The sequence below is a fragment of the Daucus carota genome, chromosome 7 (assembly GCF_001625215.2).
Source record: "Daucus carota subsp. sativus chromosome 7, DH1 v3.0, whole genome shotgun sequence".
Taxonomy (NCBI): Eukaryota; Viridiplantae; Streptophyta; class Magnoliopsida; order Apiales; family Apiaceae; genus Daucus; species Daucus carota.
This window is the reverse complement of record NC_030387.2, coordinates 14,884,115-14,910,221: the sequence shown is the minus strand read 5'-3', so window position 1 is coordinate 14,910,221 and position 26,107 is coordinate 14,884,115. Positions and strand designations below refer to the sequence as shown.

Genomic DNA, 26,107 nt, shown 5'->3' with positions numbered 1-26,107 from the left:
ACTCATGCAGGAGCATGGGACATAGCTATTGCCTCCCGGCTGTCTTCCAACACCATTGGCCTTCCTGAACAAAGTGTATATAAACATTTGATAAACAAGTTAATATTCTAAGACGGTGAATGTTAATCAGAACAGATCAAGCCATCCATTGACAATTACAGAGCATACAGCACAAAAAAAACCATGGACAACTTAATATTACATAACAATCATGACAATATGACATCAACTTCAAAATTGCTGGGACATAAGACCAAGTAAGCGGATAACTTTCCAGGAGAAGATAATACATAGATACTTGGAGCAATCAGCTACACATCATTATATCTGTTTATTTTAAACCAAGAAATGCCAAAAAGTACACTCGGAAAGATCGAACATAAAACAATATGCAGCCTGTTCAAATAACCTTTTATATTATATAGATTGTGAGAAGCGTTTCTAATATTACATGTCTTTTGCTAACCCATGACCGTGATAACTAAAACAGTATGGTGCAACTCAAAACAACTATAAATAGCACATTCGGAGATCAAGAAAGAAATTCACGAATTCGCACTGGTCTTTTAACTGCATTTGTGAAACCCTGCACAATATAAACAGAAAAAAGACGTTAGAAGTGGCCTATCTTCTCTTCTCATCTTTTTTTTTGATGGACTAAAATTATTAGTGGAAGTATATATGCCTAGAGGACGACTGATGACCAAGGTATTTCAGATTTGGTAATTTCTGCCTAATACTATACGAAGCAGACAAACTTCGCAGTGTATCTGTTTAAAAAAGTAAACCAAAACAAAAGAAACGGCTGTTTGCAACATCAAGAAGACATGCTGACTACAACATGCCCAAACTTTTGAACGACATACTAAATAAACAAATTGAGAATATACATGGAGGGGATCTGTCGAGTATGTATTGTTGAATATAACACATTTAATATGGCTTCAGGCTTCTTAAATTCCAATGTATATACTATATACAGCTACAACGTTGTATGTCTATCCAATGCACCATTCAATATGACTTAGTCGTGAATTTGTCGGCGAAGGGAGTGGTTTTTAAGAGATACAACTTTAAAACAAACTTGTAATAGATACAAATTCAAATCTCGTAGATGTGTAAAAGGTCATTGATAAACTCTTTATTTGATATCAGTTGGAATCCGCCGGATAAAACCCTGAACATAGATGTTGATCTAGTTGTATCCAGCAAGTGTGGTAGCCAGGGAACTGGAATGACACCTATAAACTTTGCTAGATTTCCATCCATGTTTAGCACCCCATTGGAGTGAGGTTTTTATCTTGGGTGCTACATTATAAATATAGGCATATAGTGCTCAATAAAACTTGGGGCCCTAAGCAAAATTTAAAAATGAGGCCCTTTGAAATTTATATATAAATTTTTTAATATAATATAATTTTTTTATAATAGTTTAATGGCTTAAGTAAAGACGTAGAGGACTAGTTATGAACAATAATGAAAACTGAAAAGACAAGCTAATTTTTTATTTTTAATATTTGATCATTTATACACAAAGAAAAAAAAGACACATTAGTACTTTAATATTGATAATTAATATTTATTTTAATGAAGTTGATATTACATTTACCTAAACAAATTATTTATGACATTTTTGTCTATAAGACTTCTTTTCCCTTTGTTACTATCTTTTTTTTATATTTGATTCTGTACATTTTATACATGATACATATTAGTAAATGTAATAATATTTTTCATCATAATTATATGTGATATATATATTTTAATTGTTTTGAAAAAATATTTATATAAATATGATATATATTATTTATAGTAACATAATAAAAATAATTTATATTTCAAAAAACTTTCAAAAAATTGATTAAATTATATATTTAATTATTCTCATTTTTAAATAATAACTTATTTTTATATTAATTAAATATATTAGAAAAAAAATATTTGGTGAGATTTTGTTTTCAATAATTTTTCAAAAAACATATACATATACTAGTATTTTTGTGTATACAAATATATAAAGGGATCTTTTTGAAAATACCCATCTGTAAAATTATTTTTTTAAAAATACTACCATCTTTTTCATTGTTTTTAAAAATACCTTTTCATAATTTTTTTTTTCAAAAATACGATTTGCAACTTTTGCAACCTCATTTGCAACCTTGGGCGGCGCAGCCGTAAAAGTTGCAAATGAGGTTGCAAATGAGTTTGCAAAAGTTGCAAATGAGGTTGCAAAAGTTGCAAATAAAAATGGAAAGTTGCAACTGTTGCAACTGCAATTGCAACAAGTTCAACTGAAAACTGTAAGTTGCAAAAGTTGCAAATGAGGTTGCAAAAGTTGCAAATGAGGTTGCAAATGAAGTTGCAACTGCAGTTGCAACTGAAAACTATATATAGTTGTAAATGAGGTTGCAAAAGTTGCAACTGAGGTTGCAAATGAAGTTGCAAACCTCAGTTGCAACTAAATGCAACTGAAAACTGTAAGTAACAACAGATGTATGGTGTGCCCCTGGCGGGGCCATTAGATTACAATAGAAGCAACTGAATGCAACCATATGCAACTGAATACAACCATATGCAACCATATATGCAATTACAAATCCTGATTTCAAGTTCCAGTTTTCAAATGTCATTTTCGACCTCATTTTCGTAATCGATATATATATACGTTCCAGTTTTCAAATGTCATTTTCGACCTCATTTTCGTAGGTCGAAAATGACATTTGAAAACTGGAACGTATATATATATCGATTCCGAAAATGAGGTCGAAAATGACATTTGAAAACTGGAACTTGAAATCAGGAATTCAGCTGCATATGAAGTTGCAAAAGAGGTTGCAACACGGCTGGCGCCGCCTGTAGTTGCAAATGAGGTTGCAAAAGTTGCAAACAGTGTTTTTGAAAAAAAAAATTTATGAAAAAGTATTTTTAAAAATAATTCTGGAAGGTAGTATTTTTGAAAACAATAAAAGAAAAGGTAGGTAGTTTTGTAGATTTCCCATATATAAAGGGGTTTTAAATATTTGGGGGCCCTTTTTTGTTTGGCCCTAAGCCACTGCTTACTTTGCTTTGGTGTAGAGCCGGCCCTGCATATAGTACCACTTTTAGCACCTCTGTTAGACTTGCTCTAAGACAAATGTTCATTCCAATGCCCCGGCTACCACTCTCCCATAATAAAATTCCATCAACATCTACCTTCAGGGTGATTCTAATGGGGGCTTCCGCCTAATCGAGTGAAAGTTGTGTCAACAATCTATCTTACACGACAAAACCAATACTCTCTTTGTTTAAAATTATAGGTCGCAAGACTTTTTAGACAAAATGGTGGGATTTATAATTTGTATCTATCACAAGTTTGTTCCACATTTGATCTCTTAAAAATTACTCCCTTTGTATCACTGTTGCTGCATTTCCAGATATAGTACAGTGTTCATTTACTAGTGAGAAAGATTTATTATGACCAGATTAGTTGGTAAACTAGAGCTATATTAATTATGTACCATATTAAACTTGAAAAGAAAAGGAAGGGAATCCTTTCTCAGAATCACTGGACGTTTATTAAACTAGAGCTAAAATATATTACTTCTTTCCTAGCAAGCTACTATGACCAGGTGAGTTTGGCAGACTTGAACTACAATAATTGTGTACCTCATTGAACTTGAAGAGGAAAGGGCGAGAATCTCTCTCACTTGTTGCAGGACGACGTTGAACAGTATCAGTAGCTTGTGAACCCTCGCTGCTTACCTTTTTAAATCTGATTCAAAGCATAAAAATTAGTATTCAAAAGGTAAAATCAATGACTTGGGGGAACACACAAGACAAAAAAATAAGTACAATAGTATATGGATTGTAGCCATGGAAAGCATCGTTATCATTGCATACTTCACAAGAAAATAATATCAAGGTCCCACATGTGAAATAGGGGGTATTCATATCCAATATCCGCACAAATTACCATTTCATTAAAAAAAGTTGCCTTGACAGACACTTTTGTCATTTAGTTTCAGAAAATCCTATTTCTTAATATTAAGTTTCGGAAAATTTCACTTTTCAAGACTTTGCCATCAGCCAAATTGGGTGGGTATGCTTAAGGAACAATTTTTTCTACAGAGTTACATATAATGGTTATTAGGAAAAAAAACTGTCATCCAGAAAATAGCATGAACAAACAAGTATAAAAATATAAGATTTCCATTATACCTCTCAAAAAAATTGAAGTTACCCCTCGAAGGCTTCTTTGTACTCACAGTAGAGCTTAACTTGATGGCAACTGAGCTGTTTACAGAAGATGACAAATTTGAAGAGACAGGAGGGGCAGCCTTTTCACACTGCCTAGCCTCTGATGGGTTTAGAACATCTACTGCCTTCTTGACTGATACAGAGTGAGATCTAGATGATTGTATTCGGCCATTTTTGTCCATTTCCATAGTTTGGTTTTTCTTGCACACATCAGTCAGATGCGTTGACCTATTGATGCCATTTTTGTCCATTGCCAGATTTTTGTTTTCCTTGCACACATCTGTCAGATGCACAGACCTATTGATGCCAGCTTGTAGAATTTTTTGCTTTTCTACCTATCATTATAGTTTCAGTGTGTATAATATCAGAGAACTGATAGATTGAGTTAAAATTATGCAAACACGAACAAATCAGCATTTATACAGAATTTGGACTTTGTAAGAAAGAACTTGAACATTCAACGGTAGGTTTTAGACTTCTTACAATAAAATAAAAAATATTTGGACATATGTTTACCATGTAATATAACAAAATATTATAAACTCAGTATTTACTCACTGTTGTTATCTGTTCTAACATTATTTTCAGAAAATAAACAGAATTTTAGTTCATCTACACAAAAATAACTAAACAAGTGATTGGACAGTTCTCCATAAACATCAATATTTTGATAACCTCTGATGATTGAACAACAAAAAAGAACATAGATTAGTTGAAATGCATAAAAGATTTTCAGGCAAGTTATATATTTGCATCACTTACCTCATGTAGCAAGACCTGCTTCATTGCTAAAGCGAGAACAAAATGACTAGATGTGTAATCCTGATTAAATAAACAGAAGAGTTTAGCAAAGAAATATAACATGGTTAAGCATGACCATGAAACTTAAACACTAACCTTAAAGCGTATAAGGTCAACTAATGGTGGATCAAATGAAAGCACTGAAGCATCTACACCAACTTCATGCCTCAGGTTACTGGACAACAGATTGGGTTTTATGCTTTTATATGTTACAGAATATGAAACCATTGTATTTACTAGCTGAACCAGATCTTTCTTCTCTTTTTCGGATAGTAAATGTAACGCCACCTGAGGAAGACAACAATATTTTCAAACTTTAGCTGGGGGTTATATAATTTAGGCACTCGGTTCATGTGGACATGGATAAAGGGAAGAAGTGAGAAACTCTACATCTCATATACACAACAGGCTTCAGGTAGGTAATTGATTGTTGTTTATTTTAAATAATTCGAGGATAATATTATACAAGTAGGTATATAATTACATCCTGAATAAAAAATTAAATGACTAGGTTGTTGCAATGCTCCCAAATCCCAATCAATCAAAACATTAAAATTTGAGCTTCCTGTACATTCATAAAGCCGAAGTGCACGGCTGAAGTAACTAGTCTATGATAATTGATAAGTTATACAAAAGGTATGTAACTTTTCCTTAAAGCAAGCCTCTTCTTTTAATTTCTATAAGTTCAATAATAAGTGCCATGTGATCTCGGACAGTTGACCAGTTATGGGAGTGTGACCATGTACATGAGAAGTATGTCATTTTGACCGCATAACAAACATAAGCAAGGCCATGCCCCACAGTAAAGCATAGAAGCTATACAAAGATCTGGTTAACATTAAAATGATAACCTATTACACGCACAAGGCCACATGTCCCAGAACTCTGAACTGATAAAAAGATCCCCTAGGACAACACATCATTAAAGAGACTGGCTAAAACACAGAATGGTTGTTGCTTGAATGCTGCAACAACCATGAGCTTTGGAGTTGATGTGCGATCTTTGATATGAATATTGAAGAGTATGGCTAAATGTTGGTAGCTACAGCAGAGACGAATTCATCATTATCGAATCAAGTTTCTTTTCGCTATTTACGGTCTTCTTATGACAGCCTACCATTTCAATAGTCATAGCACTGACAGATAACATATATATATGCACACCTCATTTCCTAGGATCTTTTTCGGTACAGAAACATATAGTAAGTTGCATACTACTGATATTTCCAGTATAGTTTATGCACCTCAAAAGAATTGCAAAGGTAGAAATTTCATGAGATAACTGTTGGCAGCCAATCCTGCCCAAGTTGGAATAAATTAGAGTTTATAATGCGTTTGAAATTGGTGTTTTGGATATATTTTTTTATTGTAAGGAGTGGACAGGAGTTACACATGCAGAATAGCAGTTTTATCAGATAATGAAAGACTAGTAATAAAAATTGAATGCAAGTTCGACAAGAGATAGACCGGATGCATGTAAATTACCGGCCTTAAGGTTGGAGGTGATAGAATGTGCAAAAGCAGAGAAATTGAGTCTTCCACAAATGATTTAATCGTCAGATGCCTTGAAATGTATGGTGTTATATTGTGGTGCCACAAATGTAATAAATCCACCTTTTCCATTAAAGTGGTTCGGAATCTGTAAATTTTATAAACGTTAAAAACAACATGAAACAGTTTTGAGTTCTGAAACAAACAGTAGGTCAATAATTACTGTTTACCTCTGGAAAGACTTCGGCCATTCAATATTTGGTTTTTCAACTTGAGCTATCACGCCATGTATAGAAATGGCAATAGCAGGTTGATAAACTGCAAATTTTAAGGAGAATTAATTTGACTTTGTGAGGGTTTTGCAGTACAAGGGTTGGGTTTTCAGGGGATCGATTTTTTACCATGCAAAGACATCTTTTGTGTACGCATGATATACTGATGAACAATATCAGAAACCTCAAGATTCTGCATGCACTTGACCTTTTACCAGGTTATCAATATACAGACATCATGTTAGTAACATATTGCAGTAATGGGATTGTTAATATTTTATGCAATTACAAGGTGGTTAAAATGTATATGAGAACAAGGACATACAGTCTTTTTCATCATAGGGTCATGATAATGAAGCTTCAAGATGTTTTCATGAATACCATCCATGACCAAGTCATAGTCACCTCTGCAACAGTTAGCTAGATGTTTAAAGAGCTAATCCAAGACTAGAAACGTAAACATAATAGGAAAACATTCTATCACAGCATGACACCCTACATACCGATTAGATATTAAAGAATGAAGATATTCGAATTCATTCCACACGTTCTTGCAACCACTCGAAGCTTTTCTCTCCTGCTTCACTCTTTTCTTCTGAAAAATCTGATGAAGAGAACAGACTGCATATTAGTAAATACAAAATTAGAAGTAAGAAGTGAATGGAATCCAGAACTACCATTATTACCTCTTTCCATATATCAAAAAAACTTTTAGATGTGTCTTTCCGGCCAACTACTTGACTGCTGATTTCAATCTGCGAGCCAACAGACACATGGTCATCAACTAAACTTGTAATTTAAAATCAATGAGAAAGAAATATCTCAGATGGTCAAGTGAACTTAATCTGATATTAAAAGTTAATCGCAAGTACATACATAAAATCCAAGTCAAAAAAATTATAAATTAGTGGTACACTCCCTCCGTCTGATCCATTTCTTTACACTTTCCTTTTTGGGATGTCCATCTCAATTATTTATCTGTCAAAACTCTTTAAAAGTAGAAAACTTTATAATATAAAAGTGAATATCACCCACTCCTTTCATCCACATTCCCCAATCTATCAATGAAATATTGATGGGTCGCGCCACTTTAGCCACTTTTCTTGCTCTTTCACACTACTTTGTACATCTGTCTTAACCTTCGTGCCCAACTCCAATGTAAAGAATTGGGTGGGATGGAGGGAGTAATATTTACCAACTCAGATACTCGAGTGTATTTGCTTAAACCCAAATCTCCAAAATGTATATTCCCTCAAATGCCTACATGTCCTGGAGAGCAGTCCAAGGGTAACCATGACAGTTTTCAGAAATCTATTAGCAAGAAAAATACTTTGTGTTTGCTATTTCAATATCACACTTTCACAAAATTGTCCCAGAATGTTAGAACACCTTTCTTGCACTCAATATGTCCAATACAGTCATATAATTTGAACAGAACTCACACAACCAAACTGATATCACTCATCATGGGACATTGATACTCGCAGAACCATTAAGCATTGTATCAGTATCATATTACTATTGTTTTAGCACCAGCATGGAGTCGGTAGACTAGTAGCTATTAAACTGGGGGCACCTGTCTGATCTATATAACTGGAGGACTAACTAATCATGCAGCAAAACAGGATCAAGTCAATAGCATACCATATTAAGAGTTTCCTTTTTCCTATTGAGGAACTGAAGAGTGTTCAAGCATGAGCGTATGTCACATTCTGGAAGACAAGTGGAATAAAAGTCAATCATATATAGAAATTCCATGGCAAACGAAACTTATAATCATGTTTGAATATATTTATCACTTAAAGCGGAGAAGTTCATCTATATTTCTTTTCCTTTTTTTTTTAGGGGGGGGATTAATGTTATGAGAAATCTCGCTGTGCTAACGAAAATACAGAACGTGCACTAGAACATTCACTTGTGGACCAAGCCATATATGATTAATCAGCATATAACTATACAAGTGTAAGAACCTTGGGCAGTGTAGTCAGAATTCATGGAAGGAAAAAGTTTTAAGAAAGATCAAGTGTTCAGCATTTGTATTTAGAAATTTTTGCAGATATCAAGGGACTATCTTTATTGCAAGAGATATAGTCAAATAGTTGTATATACTCTTACGACCGGTTATCTAGATAAATACAGTATACAGATTTCAGAAAATGTGCCTACAAATACAGATTAGTGTATAATAATGTGTTTGTGTTTAATAAATTATGAATACTTAGGAAAAGGCAAACAGTCTTAGAAAATTATATCATGCTTCAAATGTGAAGTTGGATTCCTTCCTTTATTTAACAAATCTGTTGCGAAGGATAAGACACCCCTTAGAGGAACACAACTTCTTGACGCAATGACACTCACCAGTATACTCTGCTAGTGCAGTAAGTGCAATAGAACTTGCTTTCATTCCTTCCTTGCTGCATATATATTTGAGCCTACAAAAAAATGATGTGTTTCCGACAAATGAAGCTGAATAGTGAAAAACGAGAAACTGATTTCAAGAGAATATTGACTTTAAGAAAGCAAAACAAAATAAAGTGACAATGGCTTATTTCCTGAACATCTAGTGGATATTGACCCCTCACTAGCCGGGATACTGGTAACATTGTCTGACCCTTACTAGTTCCATGAAAATTGATCAAACTCTAGATTGCCAAAATACAATACAAGTCACCACCTTCCTACCTAGATCTGTAGTAAATCTGGTAGATAGACGTGAAATAAGTACCAAACTGTTACAATTCATGGATTTCTTTAAGGAGTGTAGAGAGTAAATTAAAAGATATTGAAGAATTTCTTTGGGCGTAGCTTATCCATTGAAGGCATACATACGAATTTAACACATAGACAAAAGACATTCATGATGTTGCAAACCGAAACAGACTGTTTTGTACTGCATGGAAACTGCTGTCAAACTTGTCAGTAGATTTTTAATTGATTTCAATTTGCAAATGAAGGGTTAAGTGAACTGATTATTTTGGTTCTGAGTGCTTCTGTAGCAATCATAACATTTGAATAATTAAGAGCAAGTGAATTAGCTAGTTATTACTATCAGATGAAATGATAAACAGTGTTGGAATAATTACTACTAAAACAAACAGAAGCAAAGTCATTATAAATGATATCAGATATAACTAAGACGCTAATTCAGGAATCCACAGCTAACAAGGTGTCCCCAACAATGACCTATAAGCATAACTTATTAAACACAAGTAATCATACCGGTTAACAATGCGACTAACTGTAGGCTGAACAAATACATGAACCCTGCAAAAACAAAATAAAGTAATGAAAAGGTTATAATTCCCAGTGAACTTAATACACGTAAACAGAGATTATAATTTAAATGATACTCCAGTGCAGTTGTTGTCTAAGTAATTAATTAATAGACAGCACAGCACATGTAACAACTTAACGCCTTTCCTCTTCCAAAACTTTTGAATGTCATTATAAATTTATATCACTAAGGCACTTAAGCGAGACCAGATAAATAATCTTCAACCAGTTGACCAAAATCCAAAACAAGAATCTATAAGAACGCAGCCATAAAATACCAGGAAAGTTAATCATAGTAATAGTAATAAAAAAAACTCTTGATATGGGCATATCACACATACACGCACACACACACACACACATCCCTGATTCGGAGGACTCTAAAGACATTACCAAAAGGAAAAAGCTATGGCAAAGACTACTCGTGCTTCAAGGTTGGTATATAATATCTGTACGAATCATCTCAATAAAAATATATAAAGTAGAACACAGACTGGACTTTCTTCATCAGCAAACAAGATATCAACCTGTTTACTTGAATAAGACATTATTACAATCTCTAAAATTGTGCTCAACCCCTTTATACTATATTTTTATATTTGAATTAATGCCAAAATACCAGGAAAGTCCTAGTCCTAGTCCTAGTCCTAGCCCTAGCCCTAGCCCTAGCCCTAGGCCTAGCCCTAGCCCTAGGCCTAGCCCTAGCCCTAGCCCTAGCCCTAGCCCTAGCCCTAGCCCTAGCCCTAGCCCTAGCCCTAGCCCTAGCCCTAGCCCTAGCCCTAGCCCTAGCCCTAGCCCTAGCCCTAGCCCTAGCCCTAGCCCTAGCCCTAGCCCTAGCCCTAGCCCTAGCCCTAGCCCTAGCCCTAGCCCTAGCCCTAGCCCTAGCCCTAGCCCTAGCCCTAGCCCTAGCCCTAGCCCTAGCCCAGGCCCTAGCCCAGGCCCTCGCCCTCGCCCTCGCCCAGGCCCAGGCCTCGCCCAGGCCCAGGCCTCGCCCAGGCCCAGGCCTCGCCCAGGCCCAGGCCCAGGCCCAGTCCCAGTCCCAGGCCCAGTCCCAGTCCCAGTCCCAGTCCGAGTCCGAGTCCGAGTCCGAGTCCGAGTCCGAGTCCGAGTCCGAGTCCGAGTCCGAGTCCGAGTCCGAGTCCCAGTCCGAGTCCCAGTCCCAGTCCCAGTCCCAGTCCCAGTCCCAGTCCCAGTCCCAGTCCCAGTCCCAGTCCCAGTCCCAGTCCGAGTCCTAATAATAATAATATAGTAATAATAATAAAATTCTTGATATGGGCATATCACACACGCACACACACACATATACCTGATTCAGAGGACTCTAAAGACATAACCAAAAGCAGAAAGCTATGGTAAAGACTACTCGTGCTTCAAGGTTGGTATAATATCTGGACGAATCATCTTAATAAAAAAATATAAAGTAGAACACAGAGTAGACATTCTTCATCAGCAAACAAGATATCAGCCTGTTTACTTGAATAAGACATTATTACAATCTCCAAAATTGTGCTTAACCCCTTTATACCATATTTTTATATTTGAATTAATGCCTAATTTTATAATAAATGTGTTAAATATTGATGTGTTATTACTTTAGATGATTATAAAAGAACTTACTTTGCCACCTGACGCAATGACTTCAAGGCTGGAGCATATAGGTCATTACAAATACAAATCACCTACATATCACATTATCAATGTACTAACAAAGAGAAGATATTAAATTATGCAACAACAGGATATTCATACCGGTCTTAGCAGTGATGTATCCCTACTTTTCTTTTTTGAGGATCCTTTTCCAGACTGATCCTCATGAGTTTGTTCTTTTCCAGTATTAAATTTTTTATCAGCCGAAACCTGCACAAACATGCTCCATTAATATTAAAAAGCAAAAAGTCTTTGCATGACCCGTGTAAAAATAGCCTAGTAGCTCCTTTGATCTAGCGTAGGGAGGGTGGAAGCTCAGGCATATATAGAGAATAAAGAAATGATTAATATGTGCTTTTAGGCCGAATTTCATATGAAATTACAAAATTTAGGAACAACTTGATGGTAAAGAGATGAGCTAAAACTTCAAAAAAGCACCAGTTAGGCTGTTATATAAAATTTTAGGCTATATGCTTTGGTTTTAATTCTTGTTTCTACTCTATAGCTACCGATCATTATGTCAGGCTGAGGAGACTGATGTACATATTTTGCACTAGAATCGATCACTTTAAAAGTCAAAAGTAGGCTACATCTGAATTATGTTATATGCAACCTATACTCTGTGAATCTATGAGGGATGACGGAAGACCTGGTTTATTTTATAAAATTTATAATACAATGATGTCAGGAATAAAATTTAATCCGGTAACTTGCAATTAATAATTGGAATTTGATTTTTCACTTGATGGGTGTATTTGTGTATGTACAATTTAAGTTTTACAGCTTGTGGCCTCCATTTATTAAGGTATGTGGCTCACTGAAACCACTGGCTTTAGGCATAACAAGGCGAGGGATGTTCACTTCACCATGCCTTGCACCGCAGCACTGTGCCTCTGGCAACACTTGAGAATCTGATATCACATAGCTTTATCTTGTACGTAGTTACTAAAGAGACAACTATGCATATTATTTATGACTTAAAATATATGAACAATGAATTAACTAAGTAGTAACTAACTATGAATGGACAATACCATTTTCAAAATGACATCAACAGCCCCCTTCCCATCACCAAGAGCTCCATCAATCTCATCAATTACCTAAACAACAGTCAGTTAGAGCACTTTTTAGCTGGTGTCTATTTCAATATATAACGAAATCAAAATCACAAGTAACATTTAAATGATGACCACACCAAACACTTCGGCTTTGAGTCAGCCATGATTGAGTTCATTTGGACGACATCAAGTATTTTGGCTTCAATGGTTGATGACGATCGATCATCGCTGGCATTAATCTAAGCAAAAGCAGTGAATCATTCCAAATTAATCAACAGACATCAGATAATCCTTTTCGGTAAATAACGAAACAATAGAAATGCTGGGAGACTGATATGTGCTAAACATATTATCAGATTGTTGTCGCCTTAATATATTTGCAGTCTAATCTGAAATTGTAGGTTACATATTCAACTCACGCCCAGAATACATACAATTCTTCATCCCAAATTATGTAACACTTAACACCCTATGCTTAGCAAAGAAAGGATTAAACAGACCACACTTTCCATCCAACAAGAACGAAAACAATTCTCAGTTGGACAGTATGGCCTAGACTAGTGACTTGCACTCTTTTCAGCTACAAGCTAAACAGACCCTTAATCTCGAATATATATAATAATCATAAACAGATGCAAAACCCATATATAAATATTGGATGGACTAGTATTAGGGCGAATGATTTAATTCTGGAAAAATAAATGTTTGACAAAAATTAATACATTGTACATGGATTTTCTGAAGTAAGTAAATAACAACCTCTACCACCCGATATCCACAGTGTCTAGCAGCTACATGTGCAAGTGTTGTTTTCCCAAGCCCTGGTGGGCCACAAAGCAGAAGGATCTGCAACACACAAGAGAACAGTTACCAAACAGCTTATTCTAAGCTATAAATGAAGTAAAGAAGAAGAGAGGAGATCTACAGAAGACTATCATGGCACAGAAAAGTTTTTAAGACATTAAAGGCACTAGCTTGTCGCACATAGGAAACTAGTGACCACTATATGAGGTCGGGGGCTGAAAATGGTAATACTCTGTTTTCATTAGTTTATTAATAATGAACAGCAGTAGAACATGGATGTAGGATATAAGAATTTAACTTATCTACATAGATAACAAATTGTTTGCTCAAAACTTACCATAAGAAACATGACAAAGAAAAAATTTGAAGGGTACTTGATGGTGCTACTCTTTTTAGTCAAAATGTTAAAAATCCTACAAGTGCTTGTTTAAAACATATGTTATAACTAACCTTCTGCTCTGGTGTTGCATAACCTTTGCGATTTCGATTCCCTAAATCCTGAGTTCCTTTCGAGTCATTGTTTTCCTGATCCAACATTTTATACTCTCTAAAATTTTCCTTATTCTGCCAAGTTTCTTTATTCTTTCCTATATAACTCTTGTTAGCCTTCTGATGCTGTGCCACTGATGTATGTCTTCTCAATGAAGACAAAACATCCTCTGTTGTAGTTTTAATTTCAGATCCAAATACACAGGAGTCCCATTGTTTCAACCACAAAAGTACCTGTGAAGTACCAACATGTAAGAGTATGGCAATTTCTGGTTTATTAGTGCCCGAGTTGAAAAGACACATGCACCTTAAGTAAAATCAGTGATCTGTACCTCACGGTTTGTCTGCTCATCACTTAGAAGCTCCATAAAAGAATTAGGAGAATATTTGTCCACCCAAAGCTTCTCATTTATCACTGGAACCTTGGGAAGGATTACGTCACCTTCAGGTCCAAAACTTTCCAGCAAAGCCTTGAGCCACCCAACACCAAGTATCAGTATTAAAAAAACAATATCATACAATGATACAAAGGATATTCATTTTGTTCTTTCATTTCAAGAATATAAGTAATACTTCATTGATTCCAGTTAGAAGCACAAGTTGCAGAAAGAAGTTAACAATATGCACCTTCTGAACAGCATCCTGCTCAACTCTTTGCATTAGCAAACTGACAGGTTCAGCAATAAGACCTATAAAATAATCGATCAGCAAATGTCAATCAAACTTCTACACGAGAACTAAAAGAAATGTACAAACCGTGACAACATGAACTCAAAATTTTAATTTACTTCAAGGTCCCCACTCTATACAGAATGGTTTCACAACCATAGGTAGATGACAATAACTACAGCTAAAAGTGCTAACGGATTTTCTTTTCCCCCAACTTAACCGGCTACTAAACTAGTTTCCTACTAAAATTGCGTTTATTTGTACATAATTAGATACACAATTACCACAAATGGATGCATTTCCAGTAACAATACATGTAATTACACAGCAATTAAGAAGAAAATGAGGTATAAGTGGTGTACCATTAGAGTATTCATTGGAATGAAGCTTATTCTTCTTGGTGGAATCATCGAATCCAAACCTACTTATCTTAGCATAAACGCGGTCCCCGCACGGGCCAGTGACGGGAACAAAATCGCCATCAATCCGCGAGGCATATCTGGACACAATCGTTTCCTCGGGCACCTCATCCTCCTCAATTGGCTGTGGGACTTGGTGTACAGGAGGCGGAAGCCAATCCTCATCATCATCGACAGCAACAGCAGCAGCAGGATTAGCGCTAGTATTGGCGGGAATTTCATCAACAACGACTTGAGGCTCGATTCTACTACGCTTTCTAGAAGCTTCTTCGGAAGCGAAATTATCGGGGATGGTGGGAATTGGGGGTGGTGATTGGGGGCGTTTGTTGGAGTCGGTTCGTGTGGGAGGTTGGGATTGGGGGATTGGGGGAGTGTGGGTGGGTGTGTGGTCGTCGTCGTCGGGGAATGGGGGCTGGAAATCATCGTCGAAGTCCAAGTCGTCGTGGAGATTGGAGTTGGCTTCTAACCACTGGAGCTCGTCTGGATCGGGTATATCCATGTCCATGTCGTCCATCGAGAGAGAGTGAGAGAGAGAGAGAGAGAGTTGAGAGAGAGAGAGAGTTGAGATTTGGGGCTGTCTTCTTGCTGTACTGTACAAACCTAGCAGCTTGCTTTCCGGAGAGAGAGAAAGAGGGATGTGCGTTTTGGCGGGAAAGAAATGAATAGACCCGTAATTATCATTTCTCTGTATTTTCTTCATTTATTATTGTTTTATATTTAACAAGCTTACAAGCTCATAAATTAATTGTTGGATTGTCTTTCTTCTCCCACCAAAATTACAAATAACATATTTATTTATTTATTTCTATAAAAGCTTTTTTGGCATTTTGTTCATTCATCTTTAATCGGAATCACAATTACTTGAAACAATTCAATTTATTTTTTATTATATAATAAATCGATTTTACATTTTTGTTGATTTCTCGTGCCATTTCAATTCCATCTTTCGTCAACCCTACCAGAAACCGCAGTTAAACCTCAGTAAATAGCAGTTGCCAAGTACAGTTAAAATTGGAGCAATAAATTTCGAGATCGTATAATTTTATTAATGTTTTCGAAACAAGTTATCTTCATAGCTCATAATTTGTTCCTTATTTTAATTTTTGCATGGAATCGGAGGTGTCCATTGTTTTAACAGAACTAAACAACCAAGTGAAGCTGATATATGAAGTAATATATTTAATCAATTAATAGCACATCAAATATCAATGCATAAATATTAAAACTGTCTTTGCTCCATGGAACTTCAGCTAACTTTACTAACTGGTGATACTGCACTTGTGTAACATGTAACATATATTGTAGGTGTCAAATTGCAGGCTTTGTTTCTTGAAACTCCACTTGAGACATGAACTCTATGTACCCTCCGAATTCAGCTTCCGTCATTAGGCCTTCCAACTCCATCACGATGCTCGACTGTTGATTTGCTAGCTCTCCTTGTAATTCCTGATTTTCATCCATTGCCATTAGCTTCTCTAGAAAGCTGCACTTGTCTGCATCTTCCACCAGATTGCCAGAGTCGAACAAGCTGTTTTGTTGACTCGTATAATGATCAGCTACCACAAGCTCCATTCCGTTTTCATATTGGTTTTTCTCTGCTATTTCTTTCTCCAACTTGGCATCTTCCATCACCCCTTGTCCAATCGCATTTTGGTGCAAGTGCTGCCCGAATTGTGGAAGAATTGCACTAAACATTGAAATCACAATTTTTTGTTGCTTGAATAGGCTTTCTATCTGTTCTTTAACGGTTCCCAATTCTTTCTCCATGATTTCTTGTTTCCTTACAAGTTCCTGTACTTCCAGCTTCATCTGATTCTTTTCAGAGTTTTCTGTTTCGGACGGTGCTTCATAGCCTAAATTATCTGATGAGTTCAGGCCCCGTGCCCTGTTCCTTTTCGCGACAGAGGAACTTTGGTTTTTCCTCCTGATATTCACAAGTAAATCATCCTTTCCTTGTTGAAACCATTTGTTTTCGTATTCCCAGTTATCCCAGCTCGTCTTCTTGAAACCCTTTCGTTTAAACATAATGCAACACACATTTAAAACAGATGAACTAGAGGAATTCTAGGCAATAGCTATGCTCCAGTGAAGCTAAAAATACCTAAAACAAATCATATTATGGAGGACCAAATACATTTCTCATACAATTCACTTATAAATCAACAACCATGCATGTAAAATATATCATCATAAGCACAGAGTATTATACACTCAAACTTTGAGATATCATCGACTACATATAGAAAGAAATGGAGAGAAACATACAAGGAGGAATGATACTCACATAGTTGTTGAGTTGATAAACGAAACTGGAGAAATTGTCGTGTCTGAAGTATAGAGGAAGAATGTTCTTCGTAAACATGTGGTGATCCCAGACAGTGAAACTAGTACCATCAGCAGTCCAAGAGATTATGGCATTTGTTTTCGGATCATCCACCAGTTCATACACCTTGTTCAAGAATGGCGGAACCTTCAACCCTCTTCGATTTGCTGTGATCAGCCTTCTGTCACTGCGGCCGCAACCATGAGCATCACCAGCAAGAGTAATGCATCTTTTGTGATACCATTCATTTGCCTCAGTCTGTTCACTAGTTACACCCTCCATTAATAGGTTGCCAAAGACTCAAACCTAGTCCTTCTCAGATATTTATAATTTGAAATCTTGGTTTTTATTTAAAGATGTTTCACCAGAATGTATAGGCTATAGCATATGTATGTGTTTTTCGTAAATGAAAATCTAAATATTGACACGCAAAACTGCATTAAAATTTATAAACAATCCCTCCCGTTTATTTAATTTCCAAGTATTGATGGCTTATTTTTATATATTTTAAACTGTTTTTGCATGTATAGACTATAGACTAAAGAATAAATTCTTGCTTGTGCTACAAAATAACATGGTTAAGGCCATCATTATTCTATTTTATTTTTCAATTAAGAGAAACTTATTAATTATTGAATATTAAAAATGAACTTCATGTGTTAAAAGTATGGGCCTAAATGAAAATTATAACACCATTATTCTGTCAGGAAAAGTAGAGATGATAAAATGATGGGAAGAAGCAAAACTCAGGCAACAGAGCATGTTAGTTTCAAGCATTTGAATCAAATCCAGCCTATTTATACCACCCACAATAAATTACCAAATTTTTAAACCCTCCAAGACTTGTCCACTTCTGTTAAAAGAATATAGCCCCTGTAATTATTACATTTATGCAGACTAGTGCATAGCAATTCTGCAAAGTTATGTGCTGGACTACTGCTTTTGAGTTTGACTTCTACCTTTCTTGGATTTACTCTTCTCCTGCATTTTCTTCTTCTTTGCTTCTGCTGTAACCCATGTGTAATCGGGAGGAATTGCAAATGGATCTTGAACACTATCGTTCCCACCACTTGTGGAGGAACTTGCTCGGTTGTAAGGTGTTTTTATCCACTGAAACCATGATGAACTGGATGATTGATTCGTTGATGGGATTTCTTGGCTTTGAGCAGTTGGACTTGAAGGTGGGGTTGAAAACTCCTCCACTGCTTGCAATTCTTCAAATTTTGTGAAAGTCACTAAAACTCGGATGGTGGGAATCACTGGTATAGCAACCTGAACCAACAGGATTTATGAGAAAAGATACTAAAATAACAAAGAATTTTATTCGACAAAAGGAAGATACTTTGCACATGAAACAGGTTATAGAGCCCTAGAAGGCCATTTCCACGTCAAAGTTATCTCACATATGGCTTCATTGAGAAAGGAATAGTGTCTATTTCCATCTACCTCTATCTCATACATAGTATACATAAATTAACACGGAGATAATAATCCAAGATAAGCTGTTAAAATAATCTAAAGTAATTAATTTATAGAATGTCCAAGGAATTTAAGCAACTATTAGAGAAAGAATCTTGTATCCATTCACATGAAGGGTCTAAAATTTGTCGATAAAGAAGATACACAAAAGTCTAAACATAACACTCTCATGTCTCTAATTAATTAATGATTACTAAGAATAGTCCTGAATAAGCTTAAACAGGTAATATAATCTACAGAGGATCATAGCTAACCAGCACCCCTGGTGCTAGACTGCTTGTCGACAAACTTGGCTCCATCAACAGTGGAATCAACATGTCACTGGGCTGTAAAGTAGCCAAGCAGAGTGTTCACTACCAGGCTCGAGTTCTGAAGTTCGAGGTCGAGCTCAATAGAGCCATTTTCAAGCTCGACTACACAAAAGTTCAATAAGGTTCTAGTTCAGCTCAAAAGCTCGAATTGATTCTACTAAATATTGACAAAAGCTTAGATAAGTTCGGCACGAGTTCAAATCAGTTTAAAATGTAAGAATTATTTAAATATTAAATATCCAAATAACAATATATTTATAATATATAACTAAATGAGGCTTGATTAGGCTTGCTAGCCTCACGAGCAAAGTAATTTTAAGCTTGAGCTAGGCTCGATAAAGCATTTGAATAGCTCGAGCTTGGCTTGATTACTGTCAAACCAAATTCGAATATCGTACGAGCCAAACTCGAGTAGCTCACGAACAGTTTGACTCTTTTACACCCCAATACCGGCCAAATGTTAAAACACGCCCTTCAAGATTAAAGTATATGGAAACTACCCAGATTACTAATATTTTATCCTGCAACTATAACTGCATTAGACCAAATTTGGTGAAAGAACGTCTTACTTTGGAATCCCAGTCCTGAGAGCATCCCCAACCTAACACCAAAACTCCAAAATGGTGCAACTTTTGGTGTAAAAGTTACTCCAATCCAGCTCCAAAATGGTGTAAGAATTACACCAAATGAATTAAATGACACTAAATTTGGCGTCAAATGTTCATTTGGTGTAAATGTCACCAAATTTAGAGTTTTTCAAAATACCCACTATACCCTCATAAATGTTAAACAAAACAAATTCATTCCTTCTATGCCCCCATTAAACTCATTCCTCTTGTAATTTTAAACTTTCAATCATAATAATTTTAAAGTTTCTTCCTTTACTATTTAGATCAAATTTTTTATGTATTCCAAATTTTCAATAAAGTTAGATTCTTGTATACAAAATTTGGATTTTTTAAATAAATTGTGATTTATAAATAAAACTGAAATTAATCAAGCTCAAGATCTCATGACTATAAATTAAAATTTTGATATAAATTATTTAATAGAGGTAGAATATACCATTTTATATCTAAAAGATTCTTCTTAGTGTAAGATATAGTGTCAATGGGTTGGAGTCAACTTTTTAGATGGTGTAATTTTCACACCTAAATGGTGTGAAAATTACACCATTTTGGTGTCATGGATTGGAGATGGCCTGAGAAAATTCTACTCCTACCGGCAGTACCACATAACAATTAAGAAAATTTCTTTCTCATTTAAATCTCTTGAGGATCCTTGAAATTACGAATCCTAAAACGACAATAAAGAAACTCAAAATTACCGCCGTGGTAGCAGGCGTTATAAAGGATTAAGAAAGACCAGAACTCAAAGAAGCATGGAAACCATAAGATTATTTGGAATATGCATGTGCTTATTTTCTTTGACACTTAAGCATGGATCATTGGATCCTAGTCATTCTCTTAGACAACCAATCAACAACCAGACTTGTATATGCTTCATATTAGATGGCTGCGGCACAATTTCTCATTATTTTCAAACAGTGAGGGACCAATAGTCACCGACAAGGCAATCACAACTCTAAGGATCTTGCACTTAAAGACAGGTCTATCACTTGTTAACTCAAAATAGATGTTTTTATATTTAGTAAAATATTTTATGCAAGTAAATTATTACAAGTATGGTGGGTACTTTATTGTGCTATTAGACTATACGAAAAGTTATTAATTTAGATGATTAATTGATTAGGGCTGGTGGATATGATATATTAGCTTTCTATAGAGGATTCTATTGGAATACATTAAGAATTCACTTCGTGCTAGTATTTGTATGTCGAGTGTTGCAATCTTCCATAGCTAGATAAAATTAAACTGCAATCCATATATATTGAAAGGGTAGTATATCAGCAATGTCATTTACTGTGTCCCAGTGTATCTAAGTAGGGCATAGAATATTGGTCTCAATATAATTATTGTCCTTTCAAAAGAGACCTTTAGAATTCATTCAAATTTTGGCCAGATATAACAATCAACTATCCGATTTGGCAAGCAACAGCCCTTTATTCTTACTATAGTCCATATGATGAAAAGAGGGTCGTTAGTCGTATGACATTTTATATACAACGACAGTTCTGTATATAAAATATAGGATTCTTGAGCAACTTTAAGTATCTACTCATCTCCTCAAAGGAATAATATGTAAAATCTACATGATATTCAAGAAAAATAGGACTCCTAGGTGACGTTTTACAGAAGTACATACAAATTATCCGTTTAGCAAAAGAATGAAGATGGTAAAACACTCCATTTAACAGCAATAGACCAAAAATCTAGAAGTTAATTTCTTCAAAAAGCTCATTTTAAGACCGAATATCTTGCACTGGCCAATCTAAGACGTTTGGAAGCAACAAATGCCTAATCAATAATTAATTATAATTAACTTCTACCTAATCAGGGCAGCCAACAGCTTCACAAACAAATTAACAAATAGACTGCCTAACAGGCTAGCAGCAGCTTATAAACTTGAATGTTCAGATGTGGAAGGACTGCCAACTTAACTATTAGTGTAAAGATTGAGAAAGAAAATGTTTCACCTCAAATAGTTTATAAGGTGACCATACAGTGTACAATAGCTGACTATATAATTACCTTGACAGGAAAGGTGCCCAATGGAAGTTTGGTTGTGAGCAGTTCTCTTAAGCGCCGAACAGCCTTGACTTTGTTTGCTAGTATGTCTAGTAATGGCAGCAACTCTTCAGTTCTTAAAGGGAAGTTTGGTGAAAGCCAAAGAACAGGCCTCAAACCTTTCTTGTACTCATTCTCATGAACCCCATCCTTTTGCCGATTTCCTCCACCCATATTGGATGAAGATGCTTTAAGTTCCTTGCCTTTCCGCTGTTCGTCCCCCTTGATAACTATTTCCATCGAATGTCTTGCAGGTGTACCCTGAGTTTGTGAAGGAGATTCCCCAAGGAGATCACTCACCTTATCTTCCACACAAAGAGAACCTCTTGGCGGGACAGTTTTTTTCTGCCCTTCTTGTTTGCTGTCCCGTTTCCTCCATCCTTCAAACCAACCCTTCTTTCCCTGCTTCGATTCACCGTTTCTGCAATCATCAATGGGTATCTCCCGTTGCTCGTAACAACTGTGACGATGCCTTATCACGCCATTGTTTTCATTGTTTAAATCAGAAGAATCTAACTTAAGTGCAGCCTCTAATTGTTTTCTTTCCTCCTCTGTTAGGATATCATTAAGTTCCTCGCTCCCTGATTCAGTTTCATTTTCATTTTCATTGCTAGATGAGAATAACTCATCATCTGTCATTGCTCCTGGAACCCTCCTTGATTTAATGCTTACCACCACGTTATGCATGTCATATACTTTGGCCTTCCAAGGACCAACCATTTCAGTTTTCTCCTGCCTTCTCCATGTCAACTGCGGTAAGAGAACTGCCTGAGTCACATCAATGCCTGGCCTGAATATGTTAGTTTGAGACATTGCTGTGACTTCTTGTTGCACCTCTAAATCAGATGCTGGAGCTCCAGCACCATCCAAGGCATTCATCACTTCCTTGTCTTTGTGAGTGATCATGCAAAGTGATCCAGGAGGTACCTTCCCATCCTCGGAACCATCACCAAGAAACACAATGCTCTGATCGGAACGCTGAATTTTAAAGCCATCAAACCCCGCCAAAGTCATGTCAGCTCTCAGATTCGCACCCCTTTTCCAAATTTTGTAGGTGTCTGAAGGAGCAATCCTGGAAATGAAAGGAATTACAGAACTTTCAAACTGAAACGTAATTTCCATGTAGAAGTCTCTCATCCTTCTCATAGTTGAGACCAACCTAGGCAACCTTCTACACCATTTTGCCCATGCTATTGGCTGGTAGTGCTTAACTATAATCCTTGCAATTCTTTCTTCCCTCTTACATATTGCCTCCTGAAGTGCACTCCAACCTTTATCATTCTGCAAGCTCCAATCTGCACCTGCGAGCATAAGCATCTCCGTCGCAGTCTCATCACCAAGCTTAACAGCCAGGTGAAGAGGAGTTTCTCGATTAGGAACATCTCTAGAATCAATTACAGTAGATATGGCATCCGCCTTCGCTTCCTCAGCCACTGAAACCGACTCACTTACAATTTCAGCTGGATGACAAAGCTGCGGAAGTCCCGCAATTATTTTCCTCAGAGCAGCATAATCTTTTGTCACCACAGCTCTATGAACTCGACTATGTGCATATTTGGAAACATCAAGCCCTGACATGCCTCCAAAATCACAACTTTCCGCAAGCAACACCCAATTAAATCATCAAAATTTACTAATAACTTGGAGCCAAGACATATACCAGCCTCTCAAATCAATTGTAGCTCACAAATGACCTCACCTGTGGCAACAAATTAACCTAATAAAAAACCAAAATCACAGCAATTCACAAGCCTATAAAGCCAAGATAACCCAACAAAAAGGACCCCAAGAACAATGATTAGCAAAATGATATATTTTCACACAACAACAAACCCACTTGAAACTAACAACCAATATCACAAAAAGCAAGACAAATCATAAAGTTTATCCACATAAAAGAAAAGCACAGCACAAAACACATGGACCCAGAAAAAAAATATCTACAAAGTACAATAAAAATGAAACCTTTATCAAGAAAAGAGCCAAAAAGGACTTGGCAACTGAGACCCACCAGCTTGTTCCTCTTGTTGAGCCTCTCAAGTGTCCTCAAGAGAAAGAAAAGAGATCCTTGTGATCCAATCTTAGATCAGACAAACATGTGGGGGGTGGTTAAAAATGCTTAAGAATACAAATAAACAAGTTTTAAAAAAGGGTTCAAGAATCTGACAAATGGGAAGTCATGGAATCAAAGCCGGTGTTCAACAAGAAAAGCATAAGCAAAGTTGAAGAAAAGTCAAGCATAGAAGCAAGAGAGGCGCCCAGTGAAACTTAAGCAATTGAGAGAGGAGAAGAGGTCAATAGTTTGGGAGGTAAAGAATCAAAATTTTTAAAAATAAAAAAGGCTATTATTTAAATTATTTTATTTTATTTTGCATATATTGTAGTATTTTCTTTTATAGTCTTTGCATAGTAAAGACTGGTTGAATAAAACTAAAAATAAAATTTTCAAAAAAATTAAATATAAATAAATAAAAAATATAATTGTGGAGAGAGAAGAGGACTGGCTGACTAAAAAAGAGCAGAGGGTCCAAAGACTCCAAACTGGGTAAGGTTGCATGTGAGCCCGGAAAGAGGGAATCTGTCTTTCTTCTTCCTGGTTTTGTTTTATTTTTATTTTAGTTTTTATTCTGCTGAAATTTAATAATTAGAGAGAAATAGAATATAAAATTAGAGAGAAATAGAATATAAGAATATTGTTACTATCATTGACTGATGCATGTACATTGATTTGGAACTTGTCAAGACTTAAGAATTAAGACTCTGCGCGAAGATTCAACTTTGCGAATATTGGGCTCAGAATCTTTAGACATTAAATTGATTATATAAAAACTAAAACGGAAAACAAATTGACATTTTCCAATTGAATTCGTTACTCCTTATGTTTTTTATTATTTGAGGTTTTGACTTTTAACACACACTTTTAAGTGCTTTGACTGGGTAGTTAAAAATATTATTCTTTAAAATTTTTTTCTAAATAAAAATATACAATCAAAATTTTAATTTACAAAAAAAATCAATCAAAAATAATATTTTTAACTACTCAGACAGACGTCGAGGCCAACAGTTCACAATGCCTAGCTTCTTATTCTCATTCGCGGATTTAGACTTGTTTAACTCATTCGGCTGTTTTTGCTTATGAAAGCCTTGAGGTTTAACTTCTCAATGACTATATTTATGTTTATGTTAGGTTTTTGCTGAGGTTAAAAGTTAGAATACTTGGTTTTTGCTAATGTTAGACTCAAATCTTTGAACGTATATGTTTCTTGTTGATGTTGCCATGATGTTGCCTATTGCAGAGGTCAAAAGTCTGAGAAACTTGTTCGCATATTACCTTTTAAACTAGTCCTAAAAGCCGGGGTATTGTATCTACTAACTCAATTTAAATATGTAATATTTTTTAATTTTTTAGGAGATTCAGTGCGATCAATATAATTATATAAAAAATGATTTTTCATGAATATTTTTTTAAATATTTAACCTATATATACTCTGTATCATACTTATTAGAAATATACAAAAATACATCAATTTTACGAATTTTAATATCATCTCGAACGGCTTGTTTACATATAACTTGTATGAGTTCCTATTTTGGAATTTAAAAAACAAAAACAAAACTTAATGCGGTTGAAAATACACATTCATTAGCTGAGCGAAAATAATAATAAATCGTGGAGATTTTTTATTTTTTTAAACTAAAATCGTGGAGATTAAATTATTAAAAAGTTGTTTAAACATCCATAATAATTTTGTTCTGCTCGTAATTGATGGTATAATACTTAGTGCTTGTTTGGTTACCTCTTCAATATATGGGAATTTCAACTTCCTAGAAAATAGTTATCGGTGAAGTTGTTTGGTTAACGAAAGTAAAGGAAAAGCAACTTTCATATGTGTATGAATACCCATGATCTGTAGAAAGTTACTAACCTACCCCACCTTTCACCATTAGAAATTCTTATGATTTTAATTCCTATATAACAACCAAATAATTTTTTTTACATCCGGGAGATTTTAATTACCAGGAGACCATTACTTATCATAAGAAGTTAATTCCCAGATATAAACAAAAATGCACTTATATTCCGATTGAAAATAGTGTGAATGGTATTTTATACATAATATCACCTCTATTCGGATGAATTCTGGTA

The 26,107-nt window shown here is 35.5% G+C and overlaps 3 protein-coding genes across 6 annotated transcripts; all 3 read right to left on the bottom strand.

Annotated features, from left to right (window-relative positions):
* Window positions 1-399: 399 nt before the first annotated feature.
* On the bottom strand, window positions 400-15,824 carry LOC108193631 (uncharacterized). 3 transcript variants are annotated; one of them, XM_064081500.1, is made up of 24 exons: window positions 15,103-15,824; window positions 14,699-14,760; window positions 14,404-14,541; window positions 14,033-14,305; window positions 13,538-13,624; window positions 12,916-13,017; window positions 12,755-12,820; window positions 11,823-11,930; window positions 11,691-11,752; window positions 10,020-10,064; window positions 9,159-9,232; window positions 8,445-8,512; window positions 7,487-7,555; window positions 7,304-7,404; window positions 7,126-7,207; window positions 6,930-7,008; window positions 6,759-6,846; window positions 6,523-6,676; window positions 5,134-5,325; window positions 4,999-5,058; window positions 4,198-4,571; window positions 3,646-3,751; window positions 3,061-3,222; window positions 400-586 (listed from the first exon to the last, which is right to left on the bottom strand). In XM_064081500.1, exons 1-24 carry the CDS (start codon window positions 15,671-15,673, stop codon window positions 533-535), a joined length of 3,177 nt encoding a protein of 1,058 aa, XP_063937570.1. In that variant the 5' UTR covers window positions 15,674-15,824; the 3' UTR covers window positions 400-532. The 3 variants fall into 3 exon arrangements, with proteins under 3 accessions (XP_063937570.1, XP_017215858.1, XP_063937571.1); XM_017360369.2 differs by lacking the exon at window positions 3,061-3,222; XM_064081501.1 differs by lacking the exons at window positions 6,523-6,676; window positions 6,759-6,846; window positions 6,930-7,008.
* A 532-nt stretch (window positions 15,825-16,356) lies between these two features.
* On the bottom strand, window positions 16,357-18,098 carry LOC108196350 (heat stress transcription factor A-2e-like). The gene is made up of 2 exons (XM_017363603.2): window positions 17,444-18,098; window positions 16,357-17,169 (listed from the first exon to the last, which is right to left on the bottom strand). The coding sequence occupies exons 1-2, from the start codon at window positions 17,762-17,764 to the stop codon at window positions 16,468-16,470; spliced, it is 1,023 nt and encodes a 340-aa protein (XP_017219092.1). The 5' UTR covers window positions 17,765-18,098; the 3' UTR covers window positions 16,357-16,467.
* A 130-nt stretch (window positions 18,099-18,228) lies between these two features.
* Window positions 18,229-24,390, bottom strand: LOC108196349 (uncharacterized). 2 transcript variants are annotated; one of them, XM_017363601.2, is made up of 3 exons: window positions 23,925-24,390; window positions 21,924-23,658; window positions 18,229-18,754 (listed from the first exon to the last, which is right to left on the bottom strand). In XM_017363601.2, the coding sequence occupies exons 2-3, from the start codon at window positions 23,535-23,537 to the stop codon at window positions 18,416-18,418; spliced, it is 1,953 nt and encodes a 650-aa protein (XP_017219090.1). In that variant the 5' UTR covers window positions 23,538-23,658; window positions 23,925-24,390; the 3' UTR covers window positions 18,229-18,415. The 2 variants fall into 2 exon arrangements, with proteins under 2 accessions (XP_017219090.1, XP_017219091.1); XM_017363602.2 differs by having other exon boundaries at window positions 23,971-24,390.
* Window positions 24,391-26,107: the final 1,717 nt, after the last annotated feature.